At 45.6% G+C, this 25,811-nt stretch overlaps 3 protein-coding genes across 6 annotated transcripts; 2 read left to right on the top strand and 1 right to left on the bottom strand.

Annotated features, from left to right (window-relative positions):
* The first annotated feature begins 1,129 nt into the window (after positions 1–1,129).
* LOC120672125 (tryptophan--tRNA ligase, chloroplastic/mitochondrial-like) lies at positions 1,130–6,695 on the top strand. Of its 4 annotated transcripts, XM_039952423.1 has the most exons (15): positions 1,131–1,294; positions 1,393–1,521; positions 2,227–2,314; positions 2,544–2,585; positions 3,285–3,374; positions 3,472–3,594; positions 4,348–4,419; positions 4,543–4,655; positions 4,744–4,765; positions 4,857–4,922; positions 5,028–5,084; positions 5,773–5,819; positions 5,910–5,991; positions 6,128–6,217; positions 6,368–6,695. In XM_039952423.1, exons 1-15 carry the CDS (start codon positions 1,245–1,247, stop codon positions 6,500–6,502), a joined length of 1,206 nt encoding a protein of 401 aa, XP_039808357.1. In that variant the 5' UTR covers positions 1,131–1,244; the 3' UTR covers positions 6,503–6,695. The 4 variants fall into 4 exon arrangements, with proteins under 4 accessions (XP_039808358.1, XP_039808359.1, XP_039808357.1 ...); XM_039952424.1 differs by having other exon boundaries at positions 1,130–1,294; positions 1,393–1,558; positions 5,773–5,991; XM_039952425.1 differs by lacking the exon at positions 6,368–6,695 and having other exon boundaries at positions 1,130–1,294; positions 1,393–1,558; positions 6,128–6,223.
* Positions 6,696–6,834: 139 nt separating this feature from the next.
* LOC120672124 (probable glutamate carboxypeptidase LAMP1) lies at positions 6,835–12,171 on the bottom strand. Its single transcript, XM_039952421.1, is given in 13 exon segments — positions 6,835–7,327; positions 7,408–7,548; positions 7,631–7,747; positions 7,876–7,964; positions 8,769–8,852; positions 9,269–9,356; positions 9,584–9,652; positions 10,004–10,156; positions 10,240–10,332; positions 10,415–10,496; positions 10,807–10,874; positions 10,966–11,181; positions 11,183–12,171. Coding segments are annotated over 13 exon segments (2,181 nt in total). The 5' UTR covers positions 11,981–12,171; the 3' UTR covers positions 6,835–7,144.
* Positions 12,172–18,886: 6,715 nt separating this feature from the next.
* Positions 18,887–21,910, top strand: LOC120675728 (probable pectinesterase 53). Its single transcript, XM_039956933.1, has 5 exons — positions 18,887–19,405; positions 19,505–19,697; positions 19,807–20,013; positions 20,864–21,099; positions 21,674–21,910. Exons 1-5 carry the CDS (start codon positions 19,026–19,028, stop codon positions 21,819–21,821), a joined length of 1,164 nt encoding a protein of 387 aa, XP_039812867.1. The 5' UTR covers positions 18,887–19,025; the 3' UTR covers positions 21,822–21,910.
* Positions 21,911–25,811: the final 3,901 nt, after the last annotated feature.

Here is a 25,811-nt window from a genome sequence, read left to right as displayed (position 1 = left end):
GCGTCTGCCAGTCTGCCGTAACAGATGGATACGACGGCTCAGCTTCGCCCATTATGACGCTGCATAATAGCCTCAGCAGGCCACGCCGCAAGCTACGCTACTCCAACGGGCGCCTAGCTGACGGGACAAGAAAAGACCCCCCTGAGTCAGAAGAGCAGCAGTGTGCATATCGGAGGAAAGATTCGCTACCACTGTAGCCACAGTCACGTTGGGCCCACCTGTCGGGGCACCAACGTCCTATGTATCCGCTCCCCCTTGATCTATAAAAGGGGGGCGCCGCTAGAAAACCGGAGGCGGCCAAAGAGCCAAGGCCAGCAGAGGTTAGGTTCATACACACCAAGAACAATACATCTCCCAGTGGACGTAGGGTATTACGCTCCGGCGGCCCGAACCACTCTAAATCGTGTGTTCTTGAGTCCTTGTCTCAGCGTAGATTCAGCCCCATCGCCTAGTACTTCCCCGAGTACTCCCTCACTGGGAATAGGCGGGTGCGCTCCGCCACCCGGCTGTGGGTACCCCTAGAAACCCCACGACACGTTTCATCCAATTTCAATTCCATTTAAACTATAATACTTCTTTGAATTTTCTTAGCAAAATGAGATCTGATATGCTATATTTTTATTTTTCTGATAAATCCAACATTTTAATTATTCTATCCCAACAATTTAGGTATACTATTTCAACATTGTAGATATACAGTTTCAACATTGATATTTAAGATATTGAACTAGTTTATTAAAAATGTTGAATTTATTGTTAAGAGATGTTGAACCTACTATTTGAAAATGTTGAAAAATCATTTTAAAAAAATAATAGTGAATATCACTACTGATAGGATAAAACACTTTTAGATGCAACGAGATAAAAGGATAATAAAAAATTGGTACCATACCTACTTGATAATAGACTCATAATTTGTTTTTTATCATACACTACATCACGCAGCTCTGCATGTTGATCCGTTCATAATTAGTTCCTGCATGCTGCCTATTTATGAGTTAATGATATGTAAATGGTACAACTCTGAGCAGTTTATGGTTCGTGGGCCGTTTTGGACCTGTTATGGGCCGCTAGTGGATTAAAGATACATGAGTTTACCACCTTTCGGAAGACAAATATGGATCCCCGCTCGCGCGTCTCATCCATCTCGCCATCGCGACGCACACGTGACACGTCCACGGACGCCGTCTGCTGGCGGCTTCTGCACCCAAATCCGAAAGCGAGGGGAGCACGGGGACGACGCCATGAGCCGCGCGCTGCTCGCCCATGTCCTCCACCGCCCGCCGCTCCTCGCGTACGCGCGCGCCGCGCTCTGCCCTGTGCCCAACCTATTCGCTTTTTTCTCGCCGCGGACTCTGACACTTGTGTTGTTTTTGCCGCTTGGCTTCGCAGCTCGAGGAGTGGCGCTGACGCCCGAGGACTGCTCGCCTCTCGCATCCACCCTCTCCGTCGTCTCAATTGCAGCGCGGCCGAAGCGGCTCCCGGCCCCACCGAGGAGGCGCCTGCTTCTACGGCGAGGAAGTATGTCCCGCGCCTCCCTGCACGTGTGGTGTTCGACGTAATGCTCTAGCATGGCTTTGCGGTTGCTTTCTGTTTTCGTGGTAATTTGATTGTAGCGCGTCGTTGTTGGGTTTTACTTCTGGACCAGGACTGACTTAAGGATGAGATGTACGCTCAGATTGTGCAATGCCAGTTTATGTTGGTGTCCTTAGAATGCAATGCCTGCATTTGGTAATACGTAATAGAGTTGCTGGGATCGAATTGTTGCTGCATATTGCATCTCAGTTGTTGCTGGAATCGAACTGTTGCTTTGGTTCATCAGCTGTCCGTACAATGTGGCCGCTCCAGCTCATTTCTTCATATTGACTGTATTAAATCATCGTTTGGCCTTCTTGCTTTCATGCTTAATTTGATCACAAGTTCCACAGAAATATCAGTCATGTTCAACAAGCCAAAATCAACTGTGAACATATTTCACGAACGAAAAAAGTAAAAATATACGATTAAAATCCTGATGTATCACTTTAAATTTTCTTAGGGCCTTTTTGGAAAAGGAGGATTGCTCTAGGAATTTTTGGTTACTCATAGGGATGGTATCTATTTCTGTGCGGTTATTCCTCGCAGTTATGGAATGAATTCTTATTAAGGTTATGATGTAGTCATGATGATACATTTATCCTCTTTTCTCTAAATTGAACCGTTGTCAATGTATTCTACCTGTTGCAGGAAAAGAGTAGTTTCTGGTGTACAGCCAACAGGAATGGTTCACCTTGGAAATTATCTTGGTGCTATTAAGAATTGGGTTGCGCTTCAGGTACTTCATCGTATTTCTTTGGCATTACAATTCTTTGGAATTTCAATGGATATGCTTTGGTGTAACTAGTATTGAGCTAACAAAACTAAAAGGAATCCGAATATCAAGAAACAATCCGTTCATGCAAGGTTTTTCCAATTATGATATTTTCTTTTCTAATTGAGGTTCAAGATCTATTTAGTAGTGAATATGTGTCATTTGTCCCATTTTGTGTGCTACTTGCTTGCAGGATTTATACGAGACATTCTTTTTCATCGTGGACCTGCACGCAGTAAGCTCTTTCTTATCTTATATCCATCTTACAACAGAAACACACTAATTTTGTATAGTTTGTACAGCATGGTAAATTGGTATTTGCATAATTGTTATCAATATTAATCTAACACTGTCCTCAGCTGAATTGAGATGCTTCTTTCACCTTGCCTTCTTAAATACTTCTTTTACATAGGCTGCAAGATCTGTGTAATACATGAGTCTTTCATCAAAACATTGGTATTAACTAAGGCCCCCTTTGGCAAGGCTTCTTGAGCAGCTTCTCCATTGGCTTTTGGTGAAGTCTTTTGCCAAATGAACCTGCTTTACCCAATAAGCCCACCGAATCCCCCTTTTATTTTGTTCTAGATCCCATGAGCCAAAAAAAAGGTGGCTTCTCCTTGCTCCTCCCCTCCTCACACTTTCCCATTAAATAGGCCATATGAACGAACATGAGAAGTCATTCTGCCAAACAGTTTTCCAAAAGGCTTCAACTTCAGAGCCCGTACCATTTTGGCAGGAGCGAGAACCCTGCTAAACAGGCCCTAAACAATGTTCATGTTGTATGCTCAAACTATCTTGTGACCTAAGAGCTGTTTGATGTTCATGTTCTATTTATTCTTAATTGATTTTGTAACAATATTGCTCTCTGTGGTTCATTTTTCTAGTTCTAAAATTTGTTATCTTATGTTAATCACTTTGTTTAAAATATTTGCAGATTACTTTACCATATGATGCACCAGAGCTATCCAAAGCAACAAGAAGCACTGCTGCAATATATCTGGCATGTGGTATTGACAGCTCCAAGGTCTGCCTTGCATACTTATACTGCGCTATGTTTTGACAATTTCATTTGTGTATGTTTCGGTTGCTTATTGTTTTATGATGGTCTTGCATGTTCTCAGGCTTCTATTTTTGTACAATCTCATGTCCGTGCTCATGTTGAGTTGATGTGGCTGTTGAGTTCTTCTACTCCTATTGGCTGGCTCAACAGAATGATCCAGTTCAAAGAGAAGTCACGCAAGGCGGTGCGTCATTCTCTGTATGACAGCTTTCACCATCATCTTTTGGCTGGGTAGAATTGTTGTCATATCACGGAAGGGACTAGACAACCAACATCTTAATTTGTGAATATAAATGTCCCTGCATTTTCAGTTTCTGATCATTTATGGTCAAATAGTTTCACCTCCTCAAATAATGAATGCAATGGAATTATACGTGCGGTTAAAAATGCTCTGCGCCAATAAGATGCACATATATCTGAATCCAATTGACAACTGGGATAAAGTGAAAAACCTTACTTAAAATAATTCCTTTTTCTTATGTAGCTAATTCATTGTGCATGCGGACCGATACTATATAAACAAACATATTCTCTTATGACAGCATTTTGGGGAGTAGTCGTGTTTGATGAAGATGCATCAATTCCATCGTAGGCTGTCTTTCACATTTTTCTGCATTATCGAATAAGACATATTTTTTTTTGCATTATATCCATTCCTTTTTCTCTGTCTCGTGATTCTCCATTGTGAATCTCTGTTTTCCTCAAGAGTACTTAGTTCAGACCACACGATTGGTATGCATCTTCCCTGACTTCTGAAGTTCTACTCATCATAAGACCACATTTTACTGAGGCATTAATTTCGTTTAAGTGATGAACTTGACTCATATTCCATTCATGCGAATGGATGCAACTCTTTTATCATAGTGTTAAAGATTTAGATTTCAGTAGAGGTTGGTTATATCATTGATGCTTTTTTTTAAAAAAAAAAACTTATCAGGGTGATGAAAATGTCGGGGTGGCACTTCTGACTTATCCTGTTCTAATGGCTTCTGACATCCTTTTGTACCAGGTGATTTTTGTTACTATCATTAAGAGCTCATATTGGTAGGATGTCTGCAACATTTCAATCCTGTAGCGTTTTTCTGCTTCTCTCCTTTCCTGGATATCACAATGACTCATTGAGTGAATGCAGTCCGACTTGGTACCTGTTGGTGAAGATCAGACACAACATTTAGAATTAACTCGTGAAATTGCTGAGCGTGTAAATAATCTCTACGGTGGAAGAAAGTGGAAGAAGCTGGGAGGGTGAGACAGATTATTTATTTTGTCCCATCTTTCACAGTTATAGTAGCTTCTCTCTTTATTATAATGTCAAGTATATTTTTGCCTGCAGGAGAGGTGGAAATCTATTTAAGGTGTGCACAATATCATGCGCAAACATGATGCTTTAGCATCCTTTAAGTTAACTATGTTATGCTTAGAGTACAACTTGCTTTGACTATTTAGGTTCCTGAAGCCCTTATTCCTCTAGCTGGGGCTCGTGTTATGTCCTTAACCGATGGTCTATCCAAGGTAATTAACAGTACTGTCAGTCTAGATGTGCCGTGAGTTGTTTGCAGAGCTAAATTCCATATATTTCCTGTCTTACCTGGTCGACGTGTTGTTTGTTGGTGATAGATGTCCAAATCTGCCGCTTCAGATCAGTCTCGTATCAATCTTCTTGACCCAAAAGATGTAAGGAACTAGTAATGTCTCTGTTTTTGTATAACTTATCTCTAATCTAAAACAATTTGAACTGAATTCTCTTACATTTTCCCTGTTCTTTTTTTGTAACTTTTCTCCATGCTCTGTAATAGTCTGTGGTCAACATTAAGTGAAATTGTCAGATATCCTGGATTTTTTTTAGTTTATGACCAGCTTCTGCTGTGCATTGCGGAATGCATTATATTCCCAGTTTCCCACCCTCTGTGATACTATACATCTATTTTATACCATACTGGTGATGAGTATTTTCCAAAATATGAAAAGATGAACGGCATCATGTAGCCTAAATATAACTGTAGCGCAGAGCTAGGCCAGCAAATGTTTGGGGTCTTCTGCACAAGAGAAATGCTTGATGGGGGTCAATGAATGCTAACAACAGTGATTCTCCACTGTATTACTAAATTTCATTGGGATCAGCTGACCCCAAGAAACAGGCCTAGCTCCGCCCCATGTAGAAGCAGAAATGTTAATATTAGGTTTTAGGTTGCTTGCGTGCGCACTTAATGTATTACTCAGAAATATATGAATAGTGTAGCATATCTATTTTGCCTATGACATTTTAACAATTTGGTTCGCTTTCACTACCTACATGTATAAAGTTATCTCAACTGATCATCTGCAATTCGATTTATGTTGATAGTTGTCTGCTTTCTGGCAGGTGATTGTCAATAAGATCAAGCGCTGCAAAACTGACTCGTTCCCAGGGTTTTCTCTCAAACTATTCACCTCTACTTTCTCTCTACCTAATTCCTCCATCCGTAAGAAAGCTCATGGCATTGAATTCGTATATTCCAGCTTGGAGTTTGACAACCCAGAGAGGCCGGAATGCAGAAATCTTTTCTCGATCTACCAGATTATTACTGGGAAGACTAAAGAGGTATCTAACTTTTGCATGCTCACATCCTACATCAAACAAGCCTTAACATGAAGGAAGGTCCTGCATATGGATTCATCCATGTCCAACATAGTGTTTTTTATTTGACAAGATAGATTGATCTCTCTTTCTTTTTCAGGAAGTTGTTAGCGAGTGCCAAGATATGAACTGGGGGACATTCAAGACTACCCTTACAGATGCTTTGATTGAGCATTTGCAACCTATTCAGGTTTGAGGACAGAAGGATTTACTGTCTGATAATGTGCAGGCCTTTTTTGCTTACAGCGTCGAGTGAACTAAATTGCTGTGTTTGACATAAAAAAATTGCCGCCTGACTCCTGTGTCCTCCTGTTAACTGCATTTCTTTGCAACATTGTAGGCACGTTATGAGGAGATAATGTCTGATCCAGGCTATTTGGATAATATTCTTTTGGAAGGAGCAGGAAAAGCTTCTGAGATAGCGGACATCACCCTCAACAATGTATACCAAGCCATGGGTTTCTTGCGCAGATAGCATAAGGATCAATTCAATTGTTCAGAACCTTTTAACAAAACTTGAGGGGTTTTTTTTTGTCCGAGCCATGATTCACATTAGTGGCTACACTTGTTTTTACACCTTGGACGTGCCACTTCACGAGTTGAAATTCATCTACTAATATATTTCACCACCGTTCCTTCAAATTTTACCGGAGAAATGGCTTTTGTCAGCTTGTTTGCATTTCTATCTTGCAGCGGTTTTGGGTTATGAATTCTGTACGCTTGGAATGTAACTAGCGTTTCTATTGCCCCTTGAAAAAAGATATATGATATCTCACTTATACAAAAACTTACAACTGCACTTTTTTTTTTGGAATACCCGCTTATGCATGCACTTCTGTTTGATTGGAAAAGTGCTATTGGTTTCATTCTTGAGTAAGGCTGCCTGAGCAGACAAACTATTTTGTTCCTGCTGTTTGATTGGACGGTAAGATTGCCTGAGCAGACGAACTCTACAATCTTACATCCAAGTTAATGGCCAATGGTGAGGCCGTGCTGTAGCAATAACAATTAGTACACTAATCACAAATACTTTCCTCGTTACAAGATTCACTGTACCATTCATTCTGTCTTGTTGCTGCTTCCGCTTGTATAGCCAAGTTCTACCGCAGATAGCTTTTCACGTTAGCCCTCCAGTTAGAACTAATGCTGCCTGATTTATGACTCTAGCAACCCTGTGAATCTCATTCTGTACAGCCTGCCAGGATTCTGATGTATTTGTTCTCTTTGCTGTCTGGATGGCATCATCAATACCTGGATATATTTCAGCCCCATAATCGTTGTGCAGTGAAGGCCCGTAAATCTGTGTGATTTCCTTCCAATGAGTTTGGCAGTAACATGATGATCTGATGACTATTTTTTAGAAACCATTAAAGACCTTACCAGGTGTTTGTACCATGGTCTTCCAGACAACCCTTCACGCTCCGTGAATGCCCTTTCAGTCATCATCAACCGGTCGTTGATGTCTCTGATCTTCAATGGACAGCTTCTCCATGGTGCCCAAATTTTCCATGTCTGTAGAGCCTAATAAAAAATAAAGTAGGAAATTAAACAGAGTTTAAACTATGGATCAGGTACAACATACTGCAACTAGAAGTACACATACCTTCAATTCAGAATCCACTTTCAGAACTGCACTTCTGAATTCTTTGATTGACTTGTGCAGGGGAGATAAACTGACAGGCATTCCAATTACTCTCTCATTTATACCCATTGCTCCATTCTGCTAACCAGGAGCAACAGTCATGTCCCTCTAAGTTTGAACTTGTCATTACAAATACATGATGTAATTCCTGAAACAAGTAGATCCAGAATCTGTTTGAGAGATGAGAGATCATTACAACAAGTTACCTCAAGCTCTGCGGCATAATAGCTGTAGTTGAAGGGTAGGATCTCGTCATCTGACAGCCGCAGAGCAACAAGCCCCCATATGCTTGCCGCTGTGTAAAACATAAAGATAACTTGTGATATTGCTGGTGAGACTTATGCGTGGTTCATTTTCAATGATCAATTCACAAAGGAAATTTTCTTTTCAGCCCGCACTTTTGCATGCACACTTCATTCTACAAAAACGATTTTTTGATACAATGTGGAAGTACCACTGAGCTCTAACAAGTAAACAGGATATATAATATACTAAGTAGTGAAGTTAAGCTCAGTTGGTTGAGGGTGTGGATGTATACACCCAGACCACCAGGTTAGTTCCTCGTCGAGGTGAATCTGGGTGCGTTCTGTTGTGAAGTATTAGTGGATTGCCCACCTCTTCCCAAGAGCTTAAGCTTTTGGGTTCATCTGGTTGGTGCATGAAAGCTAACATTGTATCAAAGCCAGAGGTCTCGAGTTCGAGTCTTGGTAGAGGCATCTTTTAAGTCCTCCGCTCCCTTCTTTATTTCCACATTTGCGCCTTGTTCCGGCTGTATGTGAGTGGGAGTGTTGTGAAGTATTAGTGGATTGCCCACCTCTTCCCAAGAGCTTAAGCTTTTGGGTTCATCTGGTTGGTGCATGAAACCTAACACGTTCCATAATATAAAGAGATATATTTCCTAAGGTTGGTCTATTTTTTTTTAAATGTAATGAAGAGAAAATTGCATGCAGAAGTAATAAGCTCTGAGTACCAACAAAGTAAAAAAAAATGGTAGGATATGTGTCAAGTTTCCCATCCTTCCAGCAGATCAGGAAGCATGTGCATGGAATGGCAGGACATGAACCCTGATGATACTACAGTTGGCGTGGGATGGGGATACCTGCGACATGCCTCTGGAACAAGGGATCTCCAAACTTCTCCATCCATATGAAGTCATCGTACAAACTATGGTAGACTGCATAGTCTGCAAACAGAAGGCACAGAAAAAAAATGAAAACTGATAAAGTTCTTATTTTCCTTAAAACTCCAAAAAAGTAATATTTATCCATGCACCGGTTATGGTTCAGTATTTTATATTTTCTCTTTAATACAAAGATACGTAGATCTCTTGTGTGTTTGAGAAAAAAAAAAGGTTCAGAATTTTATGACAAAAGACAGGGTGTCCTACTAAAGTTCTTTTATTTGATTCAATCTAACAAAACTACCCCCTCCATTTCACGATGTAAGTTCAGTCTTAGGTATGTCCGGTCCACAAACATTGAGGAATAGAGGTAATAGTAACAATCAAGGAGGAATTTAAATAACAGTATAGCAGAGTAAGCAGACCATTTCAAGGCCGGGAATTAATGAAAGCAAGTGTACAACAAAAGTAGGACAAACCTGACCCAATAGACATGTCTGCTGAGGGAATACCAATGTGTTGAACAAATGCAGAATAATCGGACCCTCCACCACCTAATCTTCCGATCTTAATACACACGTGTGCCATAAGAAATCTTAAAAGTCATAAAAAATCTTTGGTTTGTGTATAATGCAGTAAAAGCAACACATACCTGAACTTGGAACAAAGAGGAAACAAAACTATGTCTACACGATTTATAACATTTTTCCTTTACATGCTAACTACTCAAAATACTGAAAGAACAAAGGTTGCATAGGGGTTAAAAAGCAGCAGCGATATGGTTAACTGCTTACCAAGGGAGAGGTGTTAGAAGCTATCCACAAGTCATACAGACTCTCAGTTCTGTTATCCGGATTTTGTACCTTCCTCGGTAATAATGAAAACAAGAATATTTTGAGTCAGGATAACTGATTGGTAAGACAATCACCATTTGATCTCTGATCATAGATAGCAGATATTCGTACTAACTACAATCATATTACCAAAGAAAAACAATTATATCGCAGTCAGGAGTAATAGCAAAACAAATTCAAACACATGCCAAAATTAAAATATATTTTTCTCTGATTGTACATCAGCTATCGGACTGTAACCTTGGCATAACCACAGGATCCATGCAACAAAACTAGTCATACTTTTATTTGTCTCATGATAAGTTAAATCTTTTCTACTAACTGTAAATTTTTTGCTATATTTCTTTCAAATTAGTATACCTGTTTACTAGCTTCTTTAAGCAATTCATCAAGTTGAGGAGTTGCTGATGCGGAAAATCCACGACCATACACCGCAGAATCAACATTCAGGTAAGCAACAGTCCTTGAAGTTATCATTGCTCTGTTCTCCTCAACCCATTCGGTGGATCCTATCTGCATTTTGCCCAAAGAAAATAGCATCAACAGAACATGTGAATTGCTTCATGGCAGTTAACTGAGTGAGTCGAGAGAGAGACCAATGCATACTCTTCGGCATCCCAGTTGCACAAGATGATGGTTCGCCGAGGCCTCCAGCCCTTCTTTTGAAGCTTAGACAACCGTTGAGCTAGCTACATCTAATGAAAGTTAATGATGCAAGAGATCAAGCAAATGATAATTGGATATAAGATTGGATAGCCAAATATGGCATACCTCAAGCAAGGCTGCTGTCCCACTATTTGGATCAACTCCCCCAAATGTCCATGCATCACGATGATTCCCAAGGATTACATACCTGTATATATGTTTCACAATGTTTATTTCACTGAATTTGTGCTGATTTTTTTTTACTTTCAAACGATTAAATCGATGAGCAGCTAAGTAACTTGAAATATCATACATGATATGTGATCCTTTCAGAATCTAATCCAAAAAGGTTTCTGGAGACTGTTTTAGGATTGGGGTCTGAAATTCTGTAAATGAGTAGTCATATGACGAAATGAAAATGAAGCTCATTTGCTAAAGTTCAATTCCAAATCTGTCATACAGTTAAATTTTAACAGGCAACGGTTGGTGGTTTGGGACTTTGGGGACATTGATAGTACCGTTCAGGTTCTTCTTTCCCTTCAATCACCGAAATAACATTCTGAATTGTAGCCATTGTCTCATTCCCCTGAAAAGAAGGCAAACAGGCGTCAATCATAACTATCAAAAAAAAGTTCTTCCCTGTCATTTCGCTCATGTAGAGAAACAGAGCAACTTACTACGTAGGTCAGGTTGAGCACTGCTGGTCCGGGCCCAAGCCGGTAAGCCGGCGCTGCGGCGCCTCCTTGCCAATCCTCGGGCGCCACATCGCCGCCAATGAGCCGTAGTATGGCCTCCCCGTCCATTCCCGACACCGGCAGCGCTGGTATCCCCGGCATGTCGTCGGAGGCCATCGCCTCCGCGATGCTTAAGCGCTGGCACCCTTCCGAGTTCCGACGACGCCCACATCGGCGTTGTGGGGTCCCCGACCCCCTTGAACGTGCTACCCACCTGCACGCCGGTCGGCGGCATCCACGGCCCGTCCGGGAAGGCCTTCCCCGCCGCGTAGTCCTTGGCGTCGGTGTATATCACCGCTGCGGCCGCGCCGGCGTCGCGCGCGTTCCGGACGATGTCACCGCGGAACACCTTGCCGTAGCGCGCGACGGCGACCTTCCCGGTGACGTTGACGCTGCGGGCGGCGAGGTAGGCGAAGTCCTCCGCCCGGCCGTAGTTGGCGTAGACGGCCTCGGCCGTGACCGAGCCGGAGGCCGCGTAGGCAAGGAAGGTGGGGACGGCCTCCGCGGAGACCGCGGCGTAGGGGTCCCCGGGGTAGGTTTCCTGCTCCAGAGCGAAGTGAATGGTGCCGCGGTCCGGCGCGGAGAGGGAGAGCGAGCGGCGCGCGGGGTAGGAGAGGAGGACGGAGTAGGGAGTGAGGCGGGTAGGGAAGGAGTGGGAGGAGAGTGCGTCGCGCACGTAGGCGGCGGTGAGGGAGTTGGCCCGGGTGCCGGCGACGTGCGGGCGCTGGGTGAGCGCGCGGAGTTGCGCCGCGGCGGTGTCGTTGGAGCCGAGCGAGAGGAAGAGGGACTGGTAATAGGAGGGGCCCGGCGTGAGGAAGAGCAGGTGGAACGAGGCGACGAAGGCGGCCGCGACGATGAGCGGGAGCGTGTGGAGCCTCGCGGCCGCGCGGCGCGGAGCTGGGGGCGGGAGGAGCGGGCCCCGCACCGAGGGCTCGTCGGTCCCGTTCAGGGGAGGCATGGCGCCGCCTCAGGGAAGCCGGCTACGCGGGGTGGCGGCGTGAGATCAGGATCAGCAGCCGGGGAGCGGGCGGCGGTGTGCGGCGGAGGCTGCAGTTACGAGTGAAGCGGAGGAGACGCCGAGACGGGCAGGGCCGGCCGCACGGGGGGGAGAAGCCGGATGTGTCGCTGACAACGTGGGGGCGCGCGGGCGTTTTCGTGCTTGCTCTGTCGTTGGGGATGGTGGTGGGACCAGCGTTGGCCGCCGTTCGCCGTATCGGATGTTGTCGCGTTGTTTATGGTGCGTGGGTCTAGTCGAGTGGATGAGGACGTGGAGGACTGGGCTTTTTTTTATTTCTTCTTTTCGAGGGTAGGTGGACACTTCCTTTTTCTAGGGCTTCCAGGTTCCATGCATCTCGGGCCAGGCCTTTCTCCCGGGAGCATTTAGATTTAGGGGTTGTTTGGTTCAGATTTTTTTTAAGTCTCTGAAACTTTTTAGTATTTAGAAGTATTAAATAAATATTAATTATAAAACTAACTGCAGAATCCTGGGGCTAAACTGCGAGACGAATCTAATGAGCTATCTTAATCTATAATTAGCGAATGGTTACTGTAGCATCACTGTAGCAAATTATGAATTAATTAGGCTCATTAGATTCGTCTCGCGAAAAAACACTCAGCTGTCAAAAAACATTTATAAACAGATTTTATTTAATACTATAAAATAGTAAGATTCCTTTTGATGTGATAGAGACTTTTGAAAAAAGTCCTGGAGCGAGGCCTTAGTCTTCGGCTCTGTCGTTGGCAGTACTTAGTACCATTTTGTTACAGCGTCTCCCATGGTGATTTATGTATGGTCACTGATCCAGATTCCTTAATTTGGAGGAGTTTGCATGTAATGAGGAATTGGGTCTCGCTGAAGATTGCAGCATCCAGAGATTAGAAGTGGCATCAGATTGTCTGATTGTTCTGGAAAACATCAAAGAGATGATCAGATGATCCTATATGATGACATTTTAGGAGATACCAAATCCTTTGAATCTTTGATCAATTGATCGTGTGGGGTATGTGCACCGAGACAAGGAATATATAAAGACCTAATTAAACTTAAGAAGAAACAACTGCTCTAAAGAACATGGTTTTTGTTCACTCATTCGTTCATTTCATGTGGCCTCTCTGGCTGAGTGGCTAGCAAGGCAAACGCAAACTACTGGAAACGAAAGGGGACAAAAGATTAAAACGCCATTCATCATTCATTCATGGCCCATTTACGTTCGACTTCCTCTGCTGGAGCCTGGGAGCCATCGGTTTCAGCACTTTCCCCTGACACGCTGACACGCAACACATGCAAACGCTACCATTCAGAAAAGCAACCGGCTGACGTTACACTGAAATTGCTTGCACCCCTCATCACCCTGATGCTGCCGTGCACAGTGCACACCACCACTCCAGTGCATGAGCCCAGCGGCGGCGGCGCAAACTGACAAGAGGTTGGTTGGTGACGGAGGCCAGGGCGGCGGCTTTGATTATGCTAATGATCGTCTCGACCTGGCTCGTCGATGACGCGAGGAAGAACGCAACCGATCGATCGGCACCCCCACCGAATCCACCATGGCACGGATCGGCCGCTTCTGGTCTCTTGCCGGAACGCGAGTGACTGCATGCAAGCTGCCAAGCCGGTGATCTATCTAGCATCCCGTTGCTTTGCTCTGGTGGACCGCGCCGATCCTGCGATCCTGATGCTGTACGAGCAGCCATCGCCATCACCATCACCACCACCACCACAAAACTGCGTCTGCGTCACGAATGGACGGAGACTACTGTCCTGGTCGTTTGCAAAGTAATGCAAGTACAAACATAAGGCAAGAAGATGAGACAGATCATTAGCAAGTGCTTAGTAAAGGGGGAAAAAAGAAGTTCTTCATTCAGAGATCCAAATCACTGTCCAACTAAAAAAAAAGGTACGGAGCACGAAGAAAATATTTGTGGCGGCAAATCAAACGCCACATTAAACCGGCGATTACTGAACAATCGGGTACGTTTGGTGAGCGAAGCATCGAAGCAAGGCGGGCTCTATAATGATATTCGAACTGTAGCACTGAAAGTGCATCTAGGCCCCTAGTGTGTTTTGGTGGATTAATTGACACAACGATTAAAGAACTAACCATCTTGTTAAGTATATGAGCAGGAATTGATTATCATATTTGTTATATATGCGATGAAATGTATCAATTTTCAAGACAAAACTCATATGACAAGATGAATGCCACGACATGATCTAGTATGAGAATGATAACAAGCAATGAGTATTGTGTGAATTGGGACATGTGTTATTGATGAAGAATTTACTCCCATATCTAAATGAAGCTTGTTGAAGTATGTGGTACTCAAAATAACAAGTCAAGGTTTATGAATGAGACAAGTATGCTTATGCATAGTCTCATATATTAGAAAACTTGTCATAAGAATTGCATGTGATATTTGATGATCAAGCAAGTATGAAAGAAATGGTTTTCACTATAATGGCAAAATCAATGTGAGCTCAAGAGGGCTCTTAGAATAAATGGATGTGATCGAAAGACGAGTTTCTAGAGGCTATGTAAGTAAAGGATTGACATGAACAAGGAAACCGATAATGATCAAGTCCAAGAATTCTAAGAGACATAGAAAATTTCATGTTGACAAATGTCATTCATTAGAAGAAGAAAAATAGCTTGTGAATCAAAATGGATTTCATTGTGAGTTAAATGTGATACAAGGCTATGTGAAGCTATATATGATGCAAGGATGAAGAGTTGGAATTCAGAAATGAGTTTCTAGGTACTAAGCTTGGAGAAGGGCAATTGTGATTGTGCCGAGGAACCAATGCTAGGGTGACGAAATGTCCTTTGGGTTCAACTTGAAGAATCTTGGTCATGTGTGATGTTCATGTTGGCAAGTATCAATCTTTCTAGAATCTTATTGTGAAGACGGTGACTTGAACTAGAAGTGGATTTCATTCAAGGATAAAGGTTCAAGGTCACTAGCTCAAGTAAGATGTGCTCAAAGTAAAGAAGCTAAGTTGGATGCAATCCTCAAATTGTGATTGATTAACACACGGCATAAGATGAAAAATGAGAAACTCAAGAAGTTGAAATGTAATTTATCTTTGATCTTGAATTTAGGTATGCCGTACTATCAAGATGGATGTATCAAAATGGTCTTTGGTTTAGTCTCAGTGCTCAAGTAACCTAAGTGAGTTGTGAGAGACACAATAAGCCTCACGTGCACATTTTAGCTTTGCTACCAGGGCAAATCCGGAAGTTTCGGATTTGGAATCCGGAAGTTCCGGATTTGTCACACGTGGCACTAACGGCTAGTTGGTTTGAAAACTCGGAGATTCCGGGGTTATAGGATCCGAAAGTTCCGGGTTCTAACTGTCACATAACGGCTAGTTTTGTTGTGCCGGCTATTTATACCTCTTAGCTCCCTCCTTGGTGGGCTGCTATTTCAGGCTCTATTCTGTTGATTGCTGGTCGTCTCAAGAAACTTGGTAGCCATAGTTGAGCTCTCCCCAACCTCTCTTTGTGAGATTGTGTGATTAGAGAATATCCTTGAGTTGGGTTGAGAGAGTGAAAGCTTGAGAGCACTAAAGAGCACAGCAAACCTTGAGCATTTGAGCTTAGCCGTGATTTGTGTGATTCGCATTTGTTACTCTTGGAGGTAAAGCCTCCTAAATGGCTAGGCATCGCCGGCTAGCTCCCAAGAGTGTGGTGAGCAGCGGCAAGTTTGTTGCAGCACCGATCTTGTGCCACGAGGGCGCATGGTCATATAGTGGAAGGAGGAGATAGCTTGACTTTGTGGTCATTATAAGCTTCCTCAACGGAGACTAGGATTCACACGTGGGTGCACGGGGTGAATCTGAACTTCGGTAAAACAAATCCTTGTGTTCATTCATTTATATTTGTTTTGTGGATTTGAGGAGCTCTACATTAGACACTTGTGTCTTGGAGAGTTTATTGTTTTGTGTGTGCAGAATCTGTGTGAACTTATTCAAGGAACTTCACTGAGCAGACTCTACAAATGGGGTTTGAATTTGTATTCATTTACTAGCACTACTTTTATTGTGTTCACTCTGTTCTGAGTGAACTCGGAAATTCCGGATTGACAAACCCGGAAGTTCCGAGTTCACCCACTGTCCTGCTCAAATCCGGAAGTTCCGGATTTGAAACCTGGAAGTTCCGGGTTTGGCAGACAGCCAATTTTATCTGCTGCATTTGAATAAAAATTTGTAGGTTCGCCTATTCACCCCTCCTCTAGGTGACATTAAGGTCCTCGCAAGCACACAGCCCAGACTGCCATGCCATCAATCTGCATGAAGATATCTTGATCCTGCATGCTTGACACGACTACAGCATCGTCTGTCCACTGCAGAGAACTCGATCGCGGATGCATGACTGAGCGCCGTGCCTAGCTAGGCGGCTAGAAAATAAAACACATGTGGCGTGTGGGCGCGGACGCGGCGCCGTTGTCCGTTGTCCGTTGTCCCAGCCCCCAGGCCTTTGGGCTTCCTGCCACTGCCACACAACCTGTAAAGCCAGGCGGCGCTTGGCCGATACCGCGGCCGCGGTCGCAGAAGCAGCCGCCGAGGCATTGCTGCCAGCAGCGAGGCTGGCCGGCGCCGGCGCTTCCCCGGAGACCGCGACATTTCGGTGCTTAGCCCGGAGGACTCACGGAGTCGCGGTCGCGGGTGTCGGGTGGCGGCGGCAGAACGAACACCGCGACAGATCGACGCGCTGGACGCACTACAATTTACAAAGGGAGCTACAGGTCCATTTCTGCATGTGTTTCATGAAATGAGGTGCTAAGACACTGTAGGTGTGTCCATGTGCATCATAGGAAAAGGTGGAAATGTTGACTTGGAAGAACGTAAGGAGTGCACGCTGGAGATGCTCTTAGCTTTTTATTTTTATTTTTATTTTTATTTTTCTGAAAGGATTATTAGCTTATAGATATTGATAGTGCAAATAATATTTACCAAATTAATTGTCAAATTATCATGTGTGAATAGTACATAAGAATGTGAAATGTCTGTTTTAATATTTGATCGTTAATTTTGGTTACTTTGATAGAGTTTATGTAGATGCAATGGACAAAAAAAAGATGTGACTAATGTTTATTGAGGAAGAAACGTAAGACGCCTTTCAAAAGGAATACGACTAAGCAAATATTGATAGATCGACATATAAACTTCTCTTAGTTTCTCGATAAAATATTGGCAGTGAATCATGGAATAGCTTGCTTAGAGATACAATTAAGTTGTACTAGTGAAATGGTTTACATCACAGAATATTGTGCCTATTAATGTTTCAGGGCAAACTGAATTGTCTCATGTGACATGTAAGATTTCTGTGGACAAACTGCATCCGTTTCATGCTGATTTGTTCATTTTGTCCCTACTACTATTCTTGAAAACGTATCACTGACTATTTTAGGGGTACAATTGAGCTCAGGATGAGGTTCAAGTTGCAATTTTGGTACTTCTTGATATCTCTCTAAGTCTATATATCTATATATAGTATATAGGATGAAAGAATTTAAAATATTTCTCACCAAAATTAGGCCTACCTCTCTCCTCACAGAGGACCCACTTGTCAAGGCTAAAGGATATCAAAGTTTAGAGAAAGCCTCAAAACCACACTTTAGAGAATGAATCTGTCCAAAAAGTCTAACTTTTTTTCACCTATAAACTTACCCATCGGTCCCACCGCAACCCCTCCACCTGGCCCAAGCATCCCCTCCCTGCTCCCTTTATCTTAGGGTTAATCGATGCTAATTGCATATTATTTTGGAAAGAAATTAAATAAAATGAGAGAATTTCCTACCATTTTGGAAAGAAATCAAATGAGGTGGGAGACTTGCCTATTATTTTGAAATTAAATTAGAGAAGGTCAGAGAATTGCCTATTATTTGGGAAAACATCAAACAAGGGAAGGGAATTGATGGTAATAGCCTATGATGAACTTTCTATTTATATTTTTTCTATGGTGCACTTTTCATGATCATTTTTAAAAGTATAATGGTGCATTTTCTATGTACATTGTTTTTAAAGGTTCTATGGTACACTTTCCATATCCATCATTTTGGAATCGCCATGGGTGCTTGAATCTCCATCGTCTCTATGGAGTGCTCCTCCGCCGGTGTACTCATCACCATCACCAATAAGCTATTCATACGAGGGGCGATACTACATGGAACTCCATGTGCAGATATATATATTGTCTATAATCGAATTTCCATCCAATAAAAAGTATATAAAGAAGCTAATGTTTTAGTAGTTGTTGATGTAATAAAATTATTTTCAAATAATCTTTTTCAAACACGTCCACTAGTATGACAAATGACCATGCATTTGTCTCTAGCAACCAAATGTGACGCTGATGCAATTTGCCTTCTACATATCTTCACGCATGCAGTACTAATAACGTCATAATAAAACAAGAAAGAAATTTTAGAAGTGTACTGTTCCAACCAAAACACAAACACACAGATACCCACGATAATGACAAACAAATCAGACCGAAACGAACATACACCAAATCCAAAGAGGGACCTTATCTGCTCTCTCCAAGCAAATTCCTATTAGAGGGGCAGGCCGCTAGCTAACAATTCTCGTGCCCTCGCTCTGACGCTCTGCGCGCAGAAGTCGCCATCACCCTGGAAGGCCGGGCTCGGCTCTAGACGCCAACGCCACGAGGAACTGCAACGAACACATGCATGGCGCGTACGCCCTGCGCTTGGGCGGTGCGCGGCGCCACGCGCCACAGGCCACACCAGCTTACTAACCGCAGCTCCGAGCTCGTGAACCCGTGGTGACTTTGCTCGACTTGCGCCACTCCTCCATTCCTTCCCTTTTCTGTTCTCTTTCATGCCCGTGATCGATCGTATCTTCCCCATACCCTTAAATTCTCCCCCCAAGGCTTTCGGCCTCCCCACCTCAGACCTCACCGAACCTGCCACGCCGCCCCTCCAGCTTCCCCGCTCGCCGCGACGCCCGGGCCGGCCGTGGCAACGTCGGCGGCACCGCAATGGCCACGCCGCGCGCACGATTCTTGGCCTGCATTGCCGTGGCGGCCGTGGCGCTCCTCGCGCCGGCGTGCGGGGTGGCGGGGCACTCGCGCGGGCTGCGGCCGGGGCCCGGCGGCGCGGCGGCGGCGCCGCCGCTCCCGGTGAACGCGACGCGGGCGGAGATGATCGAGCGGCAGTTCATGGAGTGGGTGCGGTACATGGGCGGCCTCCGGCACAGCACGTTCCAGCACGCGCTCGCCCGCGCCTTCCCGTCCTACTCGCTCGTCGTCGACAAGAACCCGGCGTTCGGCGACTTCACGACCATCCAGGCCGCCATCGACTCGCTCCCGGCCATCAACCTCGTCCGCGTCGTCATCAGGGTCAACGCCGGCACCTATACGTACGTACGCCCCATTGGTTTGGCCGCGTTGCGCTGATGATCCCCGTAAGCTTAGGAGCTAACCCGAGGTGGGGTGACGATCGCGCCGCCTGATCGCAGGGAGAAGGTGACCATCTCGCCGATGCGCGCGTTCATCACCCTGGAGGGCGCCGGCGCGGACAGCACGATCGTGCAGTGGGGCGACACCGCGGACTCGCCGACGGGGCCCAAGGGGCGCCCCCTCGGCACGTTCAACTCGGCGACGTTCGCCGTGAACGCGCAGTACTTCCTCGCCAGGAACATCACTTTCAAGGTAACCACTACCACAGTTCGTGGGGCGCTGCTGCGCCTGCTTTGTCCTACGCAATTTTCTGTCCCTGCCGCCCGCAACTTAGCATGGCGTGACACCGAATGGCACGCAGAACACGTCGCCGGTGCCCAAGCCTGGCGCGACGGGGAAGCAGGCGGTGGCGCTGCGGGTGTCGGCGGACAACGCGGCGTTCGTGGGGTGCAAGTCCCTGGGCGCGCAGGACACGCTGTACGACCACACGGGCCGGCACTACTACAAGGAGTGCTACATCGAGGGCTCCGTGGACTTCATCTTCGGCAACGCGCTCTCGCTGTACGAGGTACGCCGCCGTTCCTCCTCCACAACAGCGACCTCTCTGCAGAACATGCCACGCTACCGCAGTCCAGTCCTTTTCCCTGCTGCTACCGGGGTGCAGGTCAGGATTCCAGATGCTACTAGACCACACGGCCTATCTATCTTGCCAGCCAGAACGGAAATGTTTGTAGGATCGCGCCAGCTCAACACAGAGCAGAGGCTCCAAAAGAGAGCTGTATTGCTAGTCTGAATTTTCCCCCAAAATGCCAATCCAATCAGATAGCTCTTGTTCAGGACTATCTGTGATCTGAAACTTCCACCGCCCGCTCAAGGCTGGAAGCAAGTACTGGTACCACTAGAGGCACGGGCCAGGTTAATTAGAGTCTTTTCGTGCGCCTTGACACTCGGGGGTTATGGTACGTTGACGCAATCATTCGCACGAGACGAAAAAGGAATACCCAGAGTTTGGTGCGCGCTGACCAGATAAGAGCGTACTAGTTCTGGACTCACACGCTCTCGTTCGCGCAGCGGTCAATGTAACACGTTGCCCGCCGAGACGGCCATTGTTCGGGTCCAAGCCGTGCACGATTGGCCCGCCGTCAGTCTGCCCCGCGGCAGCCTCTTGCCGGTGTCCGCTGGCGCCCCCGACCTGGCGACCGGCCGGCGTCCCCACACCCACGGGCGGGCCGGCGTGCGGGCGATGGCGACGTGCTGCGGCCTGCGGGCTCTGGTGCCCGCATCGCGGCGGCCTGCTGCTGAACCTGCCAGCGCCGCGAGCTGCAAGCTGCCTGTTCGGATTAGCACAACGCACCTACCACCAAAGTCCGTTCGACGAGCGATTAACGGGTGTCGATGGGGGTGTTGTCTGGTTGCAGGACTGCCACGTGCACGCGATCGCGCGGGACTACGGGGCGCTGACGGCGCAGAACCGGCAGAGCACGCTGGAGGAAACGGGGTTCTCGTTCGTCAACTGCCGGGTGACGGGCTCCGGCGCGCTCTACCTCGGCCGCGCCTGGGGCACCTTCTCCCGCGTCGTCTTCGCCTACACCTACATGGACAACATCATCATCCCGCGCGGCTGGTACAACTGGGGCGACCCCAACCGCGAGATGTGCGTACGCCCTCCTCCGACCGATCCGTCCTCGCCGTCCTGCCTCCCCTCCCACCATCTCCTTCTCCTCCCACCGGTCGCCACTGCCATCTGGGGCTAGCCGCTCGCCGGGCACTAGTGCTCGACGGCCACGCCGCCATGTCTCGGCGCCTTTTTGCCACTCTCATCTCGCGGGCGCGCTATGGCTTTTACTGCTTTGCGGCATGGAAAGCGAACAAGGAGCTCAGCTATTTTGCACGTACGTAGACTGACCTGTGCTGTAGCCTGTAGGATCACGATCGATAAAGCTGTGCGCGGACAAAGGGGGCACTCACCTGCTCCCATTCCGGGCGAATCATCCGATCGCACGGGTGGCCGGCCCTCCCGATCTCGTCGCGATCGTAGCGGCTTTCTAGATTCGATTCCCACGGCCCCCCGGTGGCGCCACAGCCACACGGGCAAAAGCAGAGTCCTACGCCTCTGCGGCTATGGCTACAGTGGCGTTCTCGGATCACAAGTTTTCTTGGGCAATCTGTGAAAAGCTCGAGTCGGGTGCACAAGTTTGACATCTCCGCGTTCGTTGCTGTTGGTGCAGGACGGTGTTCTACGGGCAGTACAAGTGCACGGGCCCCGGCGCGAGCTACGCCGGCCGGGTGGCGTGGTCGCACGAGCTCACCGACGACGAGGCCAAGCCGTTCCTCTCGCTCAGCTTCATCGACGGCACCGAGTTAGTCAGGCTGTAATCCTAGCTTCGCTGTAGCTCACGGCACGCGACACCCATGTGTAAAGAAACAGAGGGAGGAAGTATACAGATTCAATTGTCATTCGTCAGCTCGGAATGCTACAAAGTTGATCTTGATGCGAATCTAGTCAGCTCATTACGTAACAATTGAAAATTGTTTGGGGTCGGTCAAAGTTAAATTTGGTCAACTTTTTTTTTTAGAGGAAAATTTGGTCAGCTAGGCGCAAATAAGAGGGACGCAGCCGAATACTCTTTGAACTTTTTTCTTTTTTATATTTTAAAAAAATTAAAATTTCAAAAATATATGTCCGTTTTCAAAAATTTCAAAAATATACCCCGGTCGCCCTCCCATAGGGCGACAGGCCCAATGTGTAATTTTTTTTTTAAATTTGCAACGAAGTCCCTGGAGGAAAAAAAACAAGCCCTGTCGCCCGTTGGGGGGGCGACAGGGGCCTGTCACCCGGCCCACGGGCGACCGCCACTGGGCCCGGCTCACAGTCGCGGCAGGGGGCCTGTCGCCCCCCCCCCCCCCCCCGGGCGACCGGGGTCTCCCCCCTTATAAAAGCCCCAGCCCTCCCCTTCCCTCCTCATTTGAGCCCGAAAATTCCACCAAAAATCCAGAAAAAAAAGTGAGGAGTGAGGAGAAGAAAAGCGGCGAAGCCCTGCCGGATTCAGCACTTGTGATCTGCAGGTTAGTACATTTAGTTTAAATATTGTTATATTTAAGTACTACGTATTTAAATATGAGTAATTTAATTTAATTAGTGCTATAGTAGATCCATTTAAGTAGGAGTTCAATGATACTTTAGTTTGTAGTTACGTAGTAGTAAATTAGTTTACAAAATTAGTTCTACGCATTTATTATTACAATTGCAGTGCTATTAGAGACATGTTTATAAATTAATTATGATTTAGAATAGAATTTGGCATATGCAGTATAGAATTCGAGAGTCATCACGTAGTTATGAATACTTATACGTTATAGTTGAATTCCATACTTAGTTTTTACGGATTATTGAATAAGGTAGTGAAGTAAAGAGTATAACTCGATAAGTATTATGTGATATACAGATATGTCGAGCAAAATGCAGTTTCAAGTATTTTATGGTGAATACAATGTTATGTATGGGCCAAATGGAGTAGATCTTTCTGCCTTTAAGCGCACATCTAGCGGCATAGATAAATCTCTGGAAAGGAGTTTTGGTTCCATATGTAAGTGGCTGCAGCGTGGGTTCCATGTTGATCCGTTGACACATGTGATCACTGTCCAGTCTCTTGTTAATTGGGAGGTAGAAAGTGAATTATGGGAATTAATGATGATACACAGCACTGATGACTGGCAGAAGTACATGCAAGCAGCTCTAGAGCGTGGGTGGCCTCTGGCCATTCTTGTTCAAATCCGGGATGAGACACAAAATGAAATCCAACATTGTGCAGATCAAGGAACTCCGAGTATTCGAAGAGAGACCAATTATGTTGAGCAAGATGAGTCAGAAGAGACAGAAAACCAAAACATGGGACCACAGGGCCTTGCTGATGAGGGAGAGAGGATACATAGCATTGTGGACGAGATGGAGGCAGAAGACCAAACCGCAATAGAGATGGAAGAATATGAGGACTCATCTGATGACGAGCAGTACTCATTGCCAAAAGAGTGGAAAGAGCATGGTTTTGGCAGTCATATCGCAGAAGATGTACGAAATCAGGAGTGGGAGTACAGAGGGAATGAGGTAGTGCAAGGTGCAACATATCCAAACATTGAAGCCGTAAAAGATGCTGTGAGACTATGGGCAATCTCATTGAAATGAGAATTCAGAGTCGTGAAGTCTGGCAGTAAAGAATATGAGGTGAAGTGTGTGAATGCTGGATGTCCATGACGAGTACATGCATTCAAGGGAAAATGGAAGTCAAACTGGAAATGTTCCATTGTCACAGAGCACACTTGTTTACTGTCAGAAGTTATTCCCTCGCATCGCAATATATCATGCGACTTTGTTGCAAAGCAAATGTATGGGTTTATTATGGACAACCTAAATTATGAGCCAAAAATGATTATTCGACACATTGAGCAGACTTATCAGTACACCATCAGTTATTTGAAGGCATGGCGGGCTAAACAAAGGGTGTTCGAGATGCGGTTCGGCACATACGAGGCATCATATGATAACCTACCTCGTATGTTATCCCAGGTTGCTGCTAGAAATCCTGGAAGCTTTTATGACACATACCTTTTACCAGCCGTGACTAGGGGACAAAGAATTATGCAACGAGCCTTCTTTTGCATAGGTGCTTCTGTTAGAGCATTTCAGTTTTGTCTTCCGGTGATCTGCATTGATGGCACATTTTTGACTGGAAGGTATAAAGGTCAGATACTCACCGCAATCGGTGTAGATTGTAACAACCAAATTGTTCCGCTCGCATTTGCATTTGTTGAGAATGAGAACATAGACAGTTGGTATTGGTTCCTTGAACGAGTGAAGAATCATGTTGTTGCTGCACGTCCAGATGTGTGCCTTATTAGTGATAGGCATGCAGGTATCCTGCAATCAATACTGAAATTGCAATGTGGAACTGCGACAACGCCTCCATTATGGCCTGATGTCCAACACAGGTGGTGCATTAGGCATATGGGTGCAAACTTCTATGAACACTTCAAGAACAAGGATCTTAAGAACCTGTTTAAGAGGTTGTGTACCCAAAATCAACAGAGAAAATTCAATGCATTATGGCAGATGCTTGATCAGTTTACTGCAGAGCTAGTGAAGGTAAGGGCATCAGGAGCAGGCACGAGTCAGGCTGCAGAGGCTAGGGATTCAATTGAGAAGCCATTTTCACACTGGATTCGAGGTGCACCTAAGGAGAAATGGTCATTCCTTTATGATACCAACGGAATACGGTATGGTATTCAGACAACGAACCATGCAGAGTGTTTCAATATGGTTATGCGTTCTTGTCGTGCCTTTCCACTTGTGGGAATTGTTGAGTTCATCATGTATGGGTGCATGAAGTATTTCAGAGAGCGTTACACGGCTGCAAGCATAAACATCAGCAACCCCCAAATTCAGTTTTGCAAAAGAGTGACACAATATATGCAAGAGAAGATTGAAAAGGCAAAACTGCACCGCGTCATATCCACAGGTACAATGGAGCATAGATTTGAGGTTCTATGTAAGGATAGAAGTGGTCGTGGTATCCGTAGAGATAGAGTGGTACAGGAGAGTTTGATTACAGTTGATGGCAAAGCATTCTGCTCCTGCATGAAGCCTAAGTTATTGCATATGCCATGCTCCCATCTCATTGCGGCATGTGCAGAGTCTGCGTTACAGCCAGGACTATTTGTTTCACCGTACTTTAGCAAGGAAGCAGCTGTATCCACATGGGGACATGAGGTATACGGGATTGGAATTGTGGGGCCTTTCACTCAGGATAATGAGAATAAGATGTTTATTCCTGATCCAGCCACTAAGAAAGGCAAAGGCCGCCGTCAGACACGTCGTATTCGGAATGGTATGGACGAGTCGGAAGCAAGTAAGGCACAAAAACGTTGCAGCCAATGTGGATCATTGAGTCACAACTACAAGAAGTGTCCTCAGAATGCACTTCACGATGCTGCTGACGTCGGTCCTGATAGAGCCGAAGTGCCCGATCTTTCGGTGAGTGGGGATAAATTCGACTTGGCGGAAGATGACCCTCACGATCCGACTACGACGAGCGAACCCGAAGCGCCAATGCAATCGCTGAACCAACTCCCTGTGGTTACCGACCTTGTTGATGCAAGATCAGCCTGATCACGAAGATCGTTTCCTGTCCGCAATCGAAGAACGAACAAGAAAAGGATGCGAGCAATCTGATTATCTCTCGAAGGTGGAGTTCTGAATACACGAGGACAGCGCTGATTTGCGCGTGTTCCAGAGTAGCTAAAGCTAGATGTAAAACAAAACTCAAGTCTGAATTGAAAAGAAACTTCTCTATAAATAGAGGGAGAGGGGGC

The sequence above is a fragment of the Panicum virgatum genome, chromosome 5N (genome assembly GCF_016808335.1).
Source record: "Panicum virgatum strain AP13 chromosome 5N, P.virgatum_v5, whole genome shotgun sequence".
In the NCBI taxonomy this organism is placed as follows: Eukaryota; Viridiplantae; Streptophyta; class Magnoliopsida; order Poales; family Poaceae; genus Panicum; species Panicum virgatum.
Note: the sequence above shows the minus strand (reverse complement) of the source record. Positions and strands in the feature narration are given on the sequence as shown.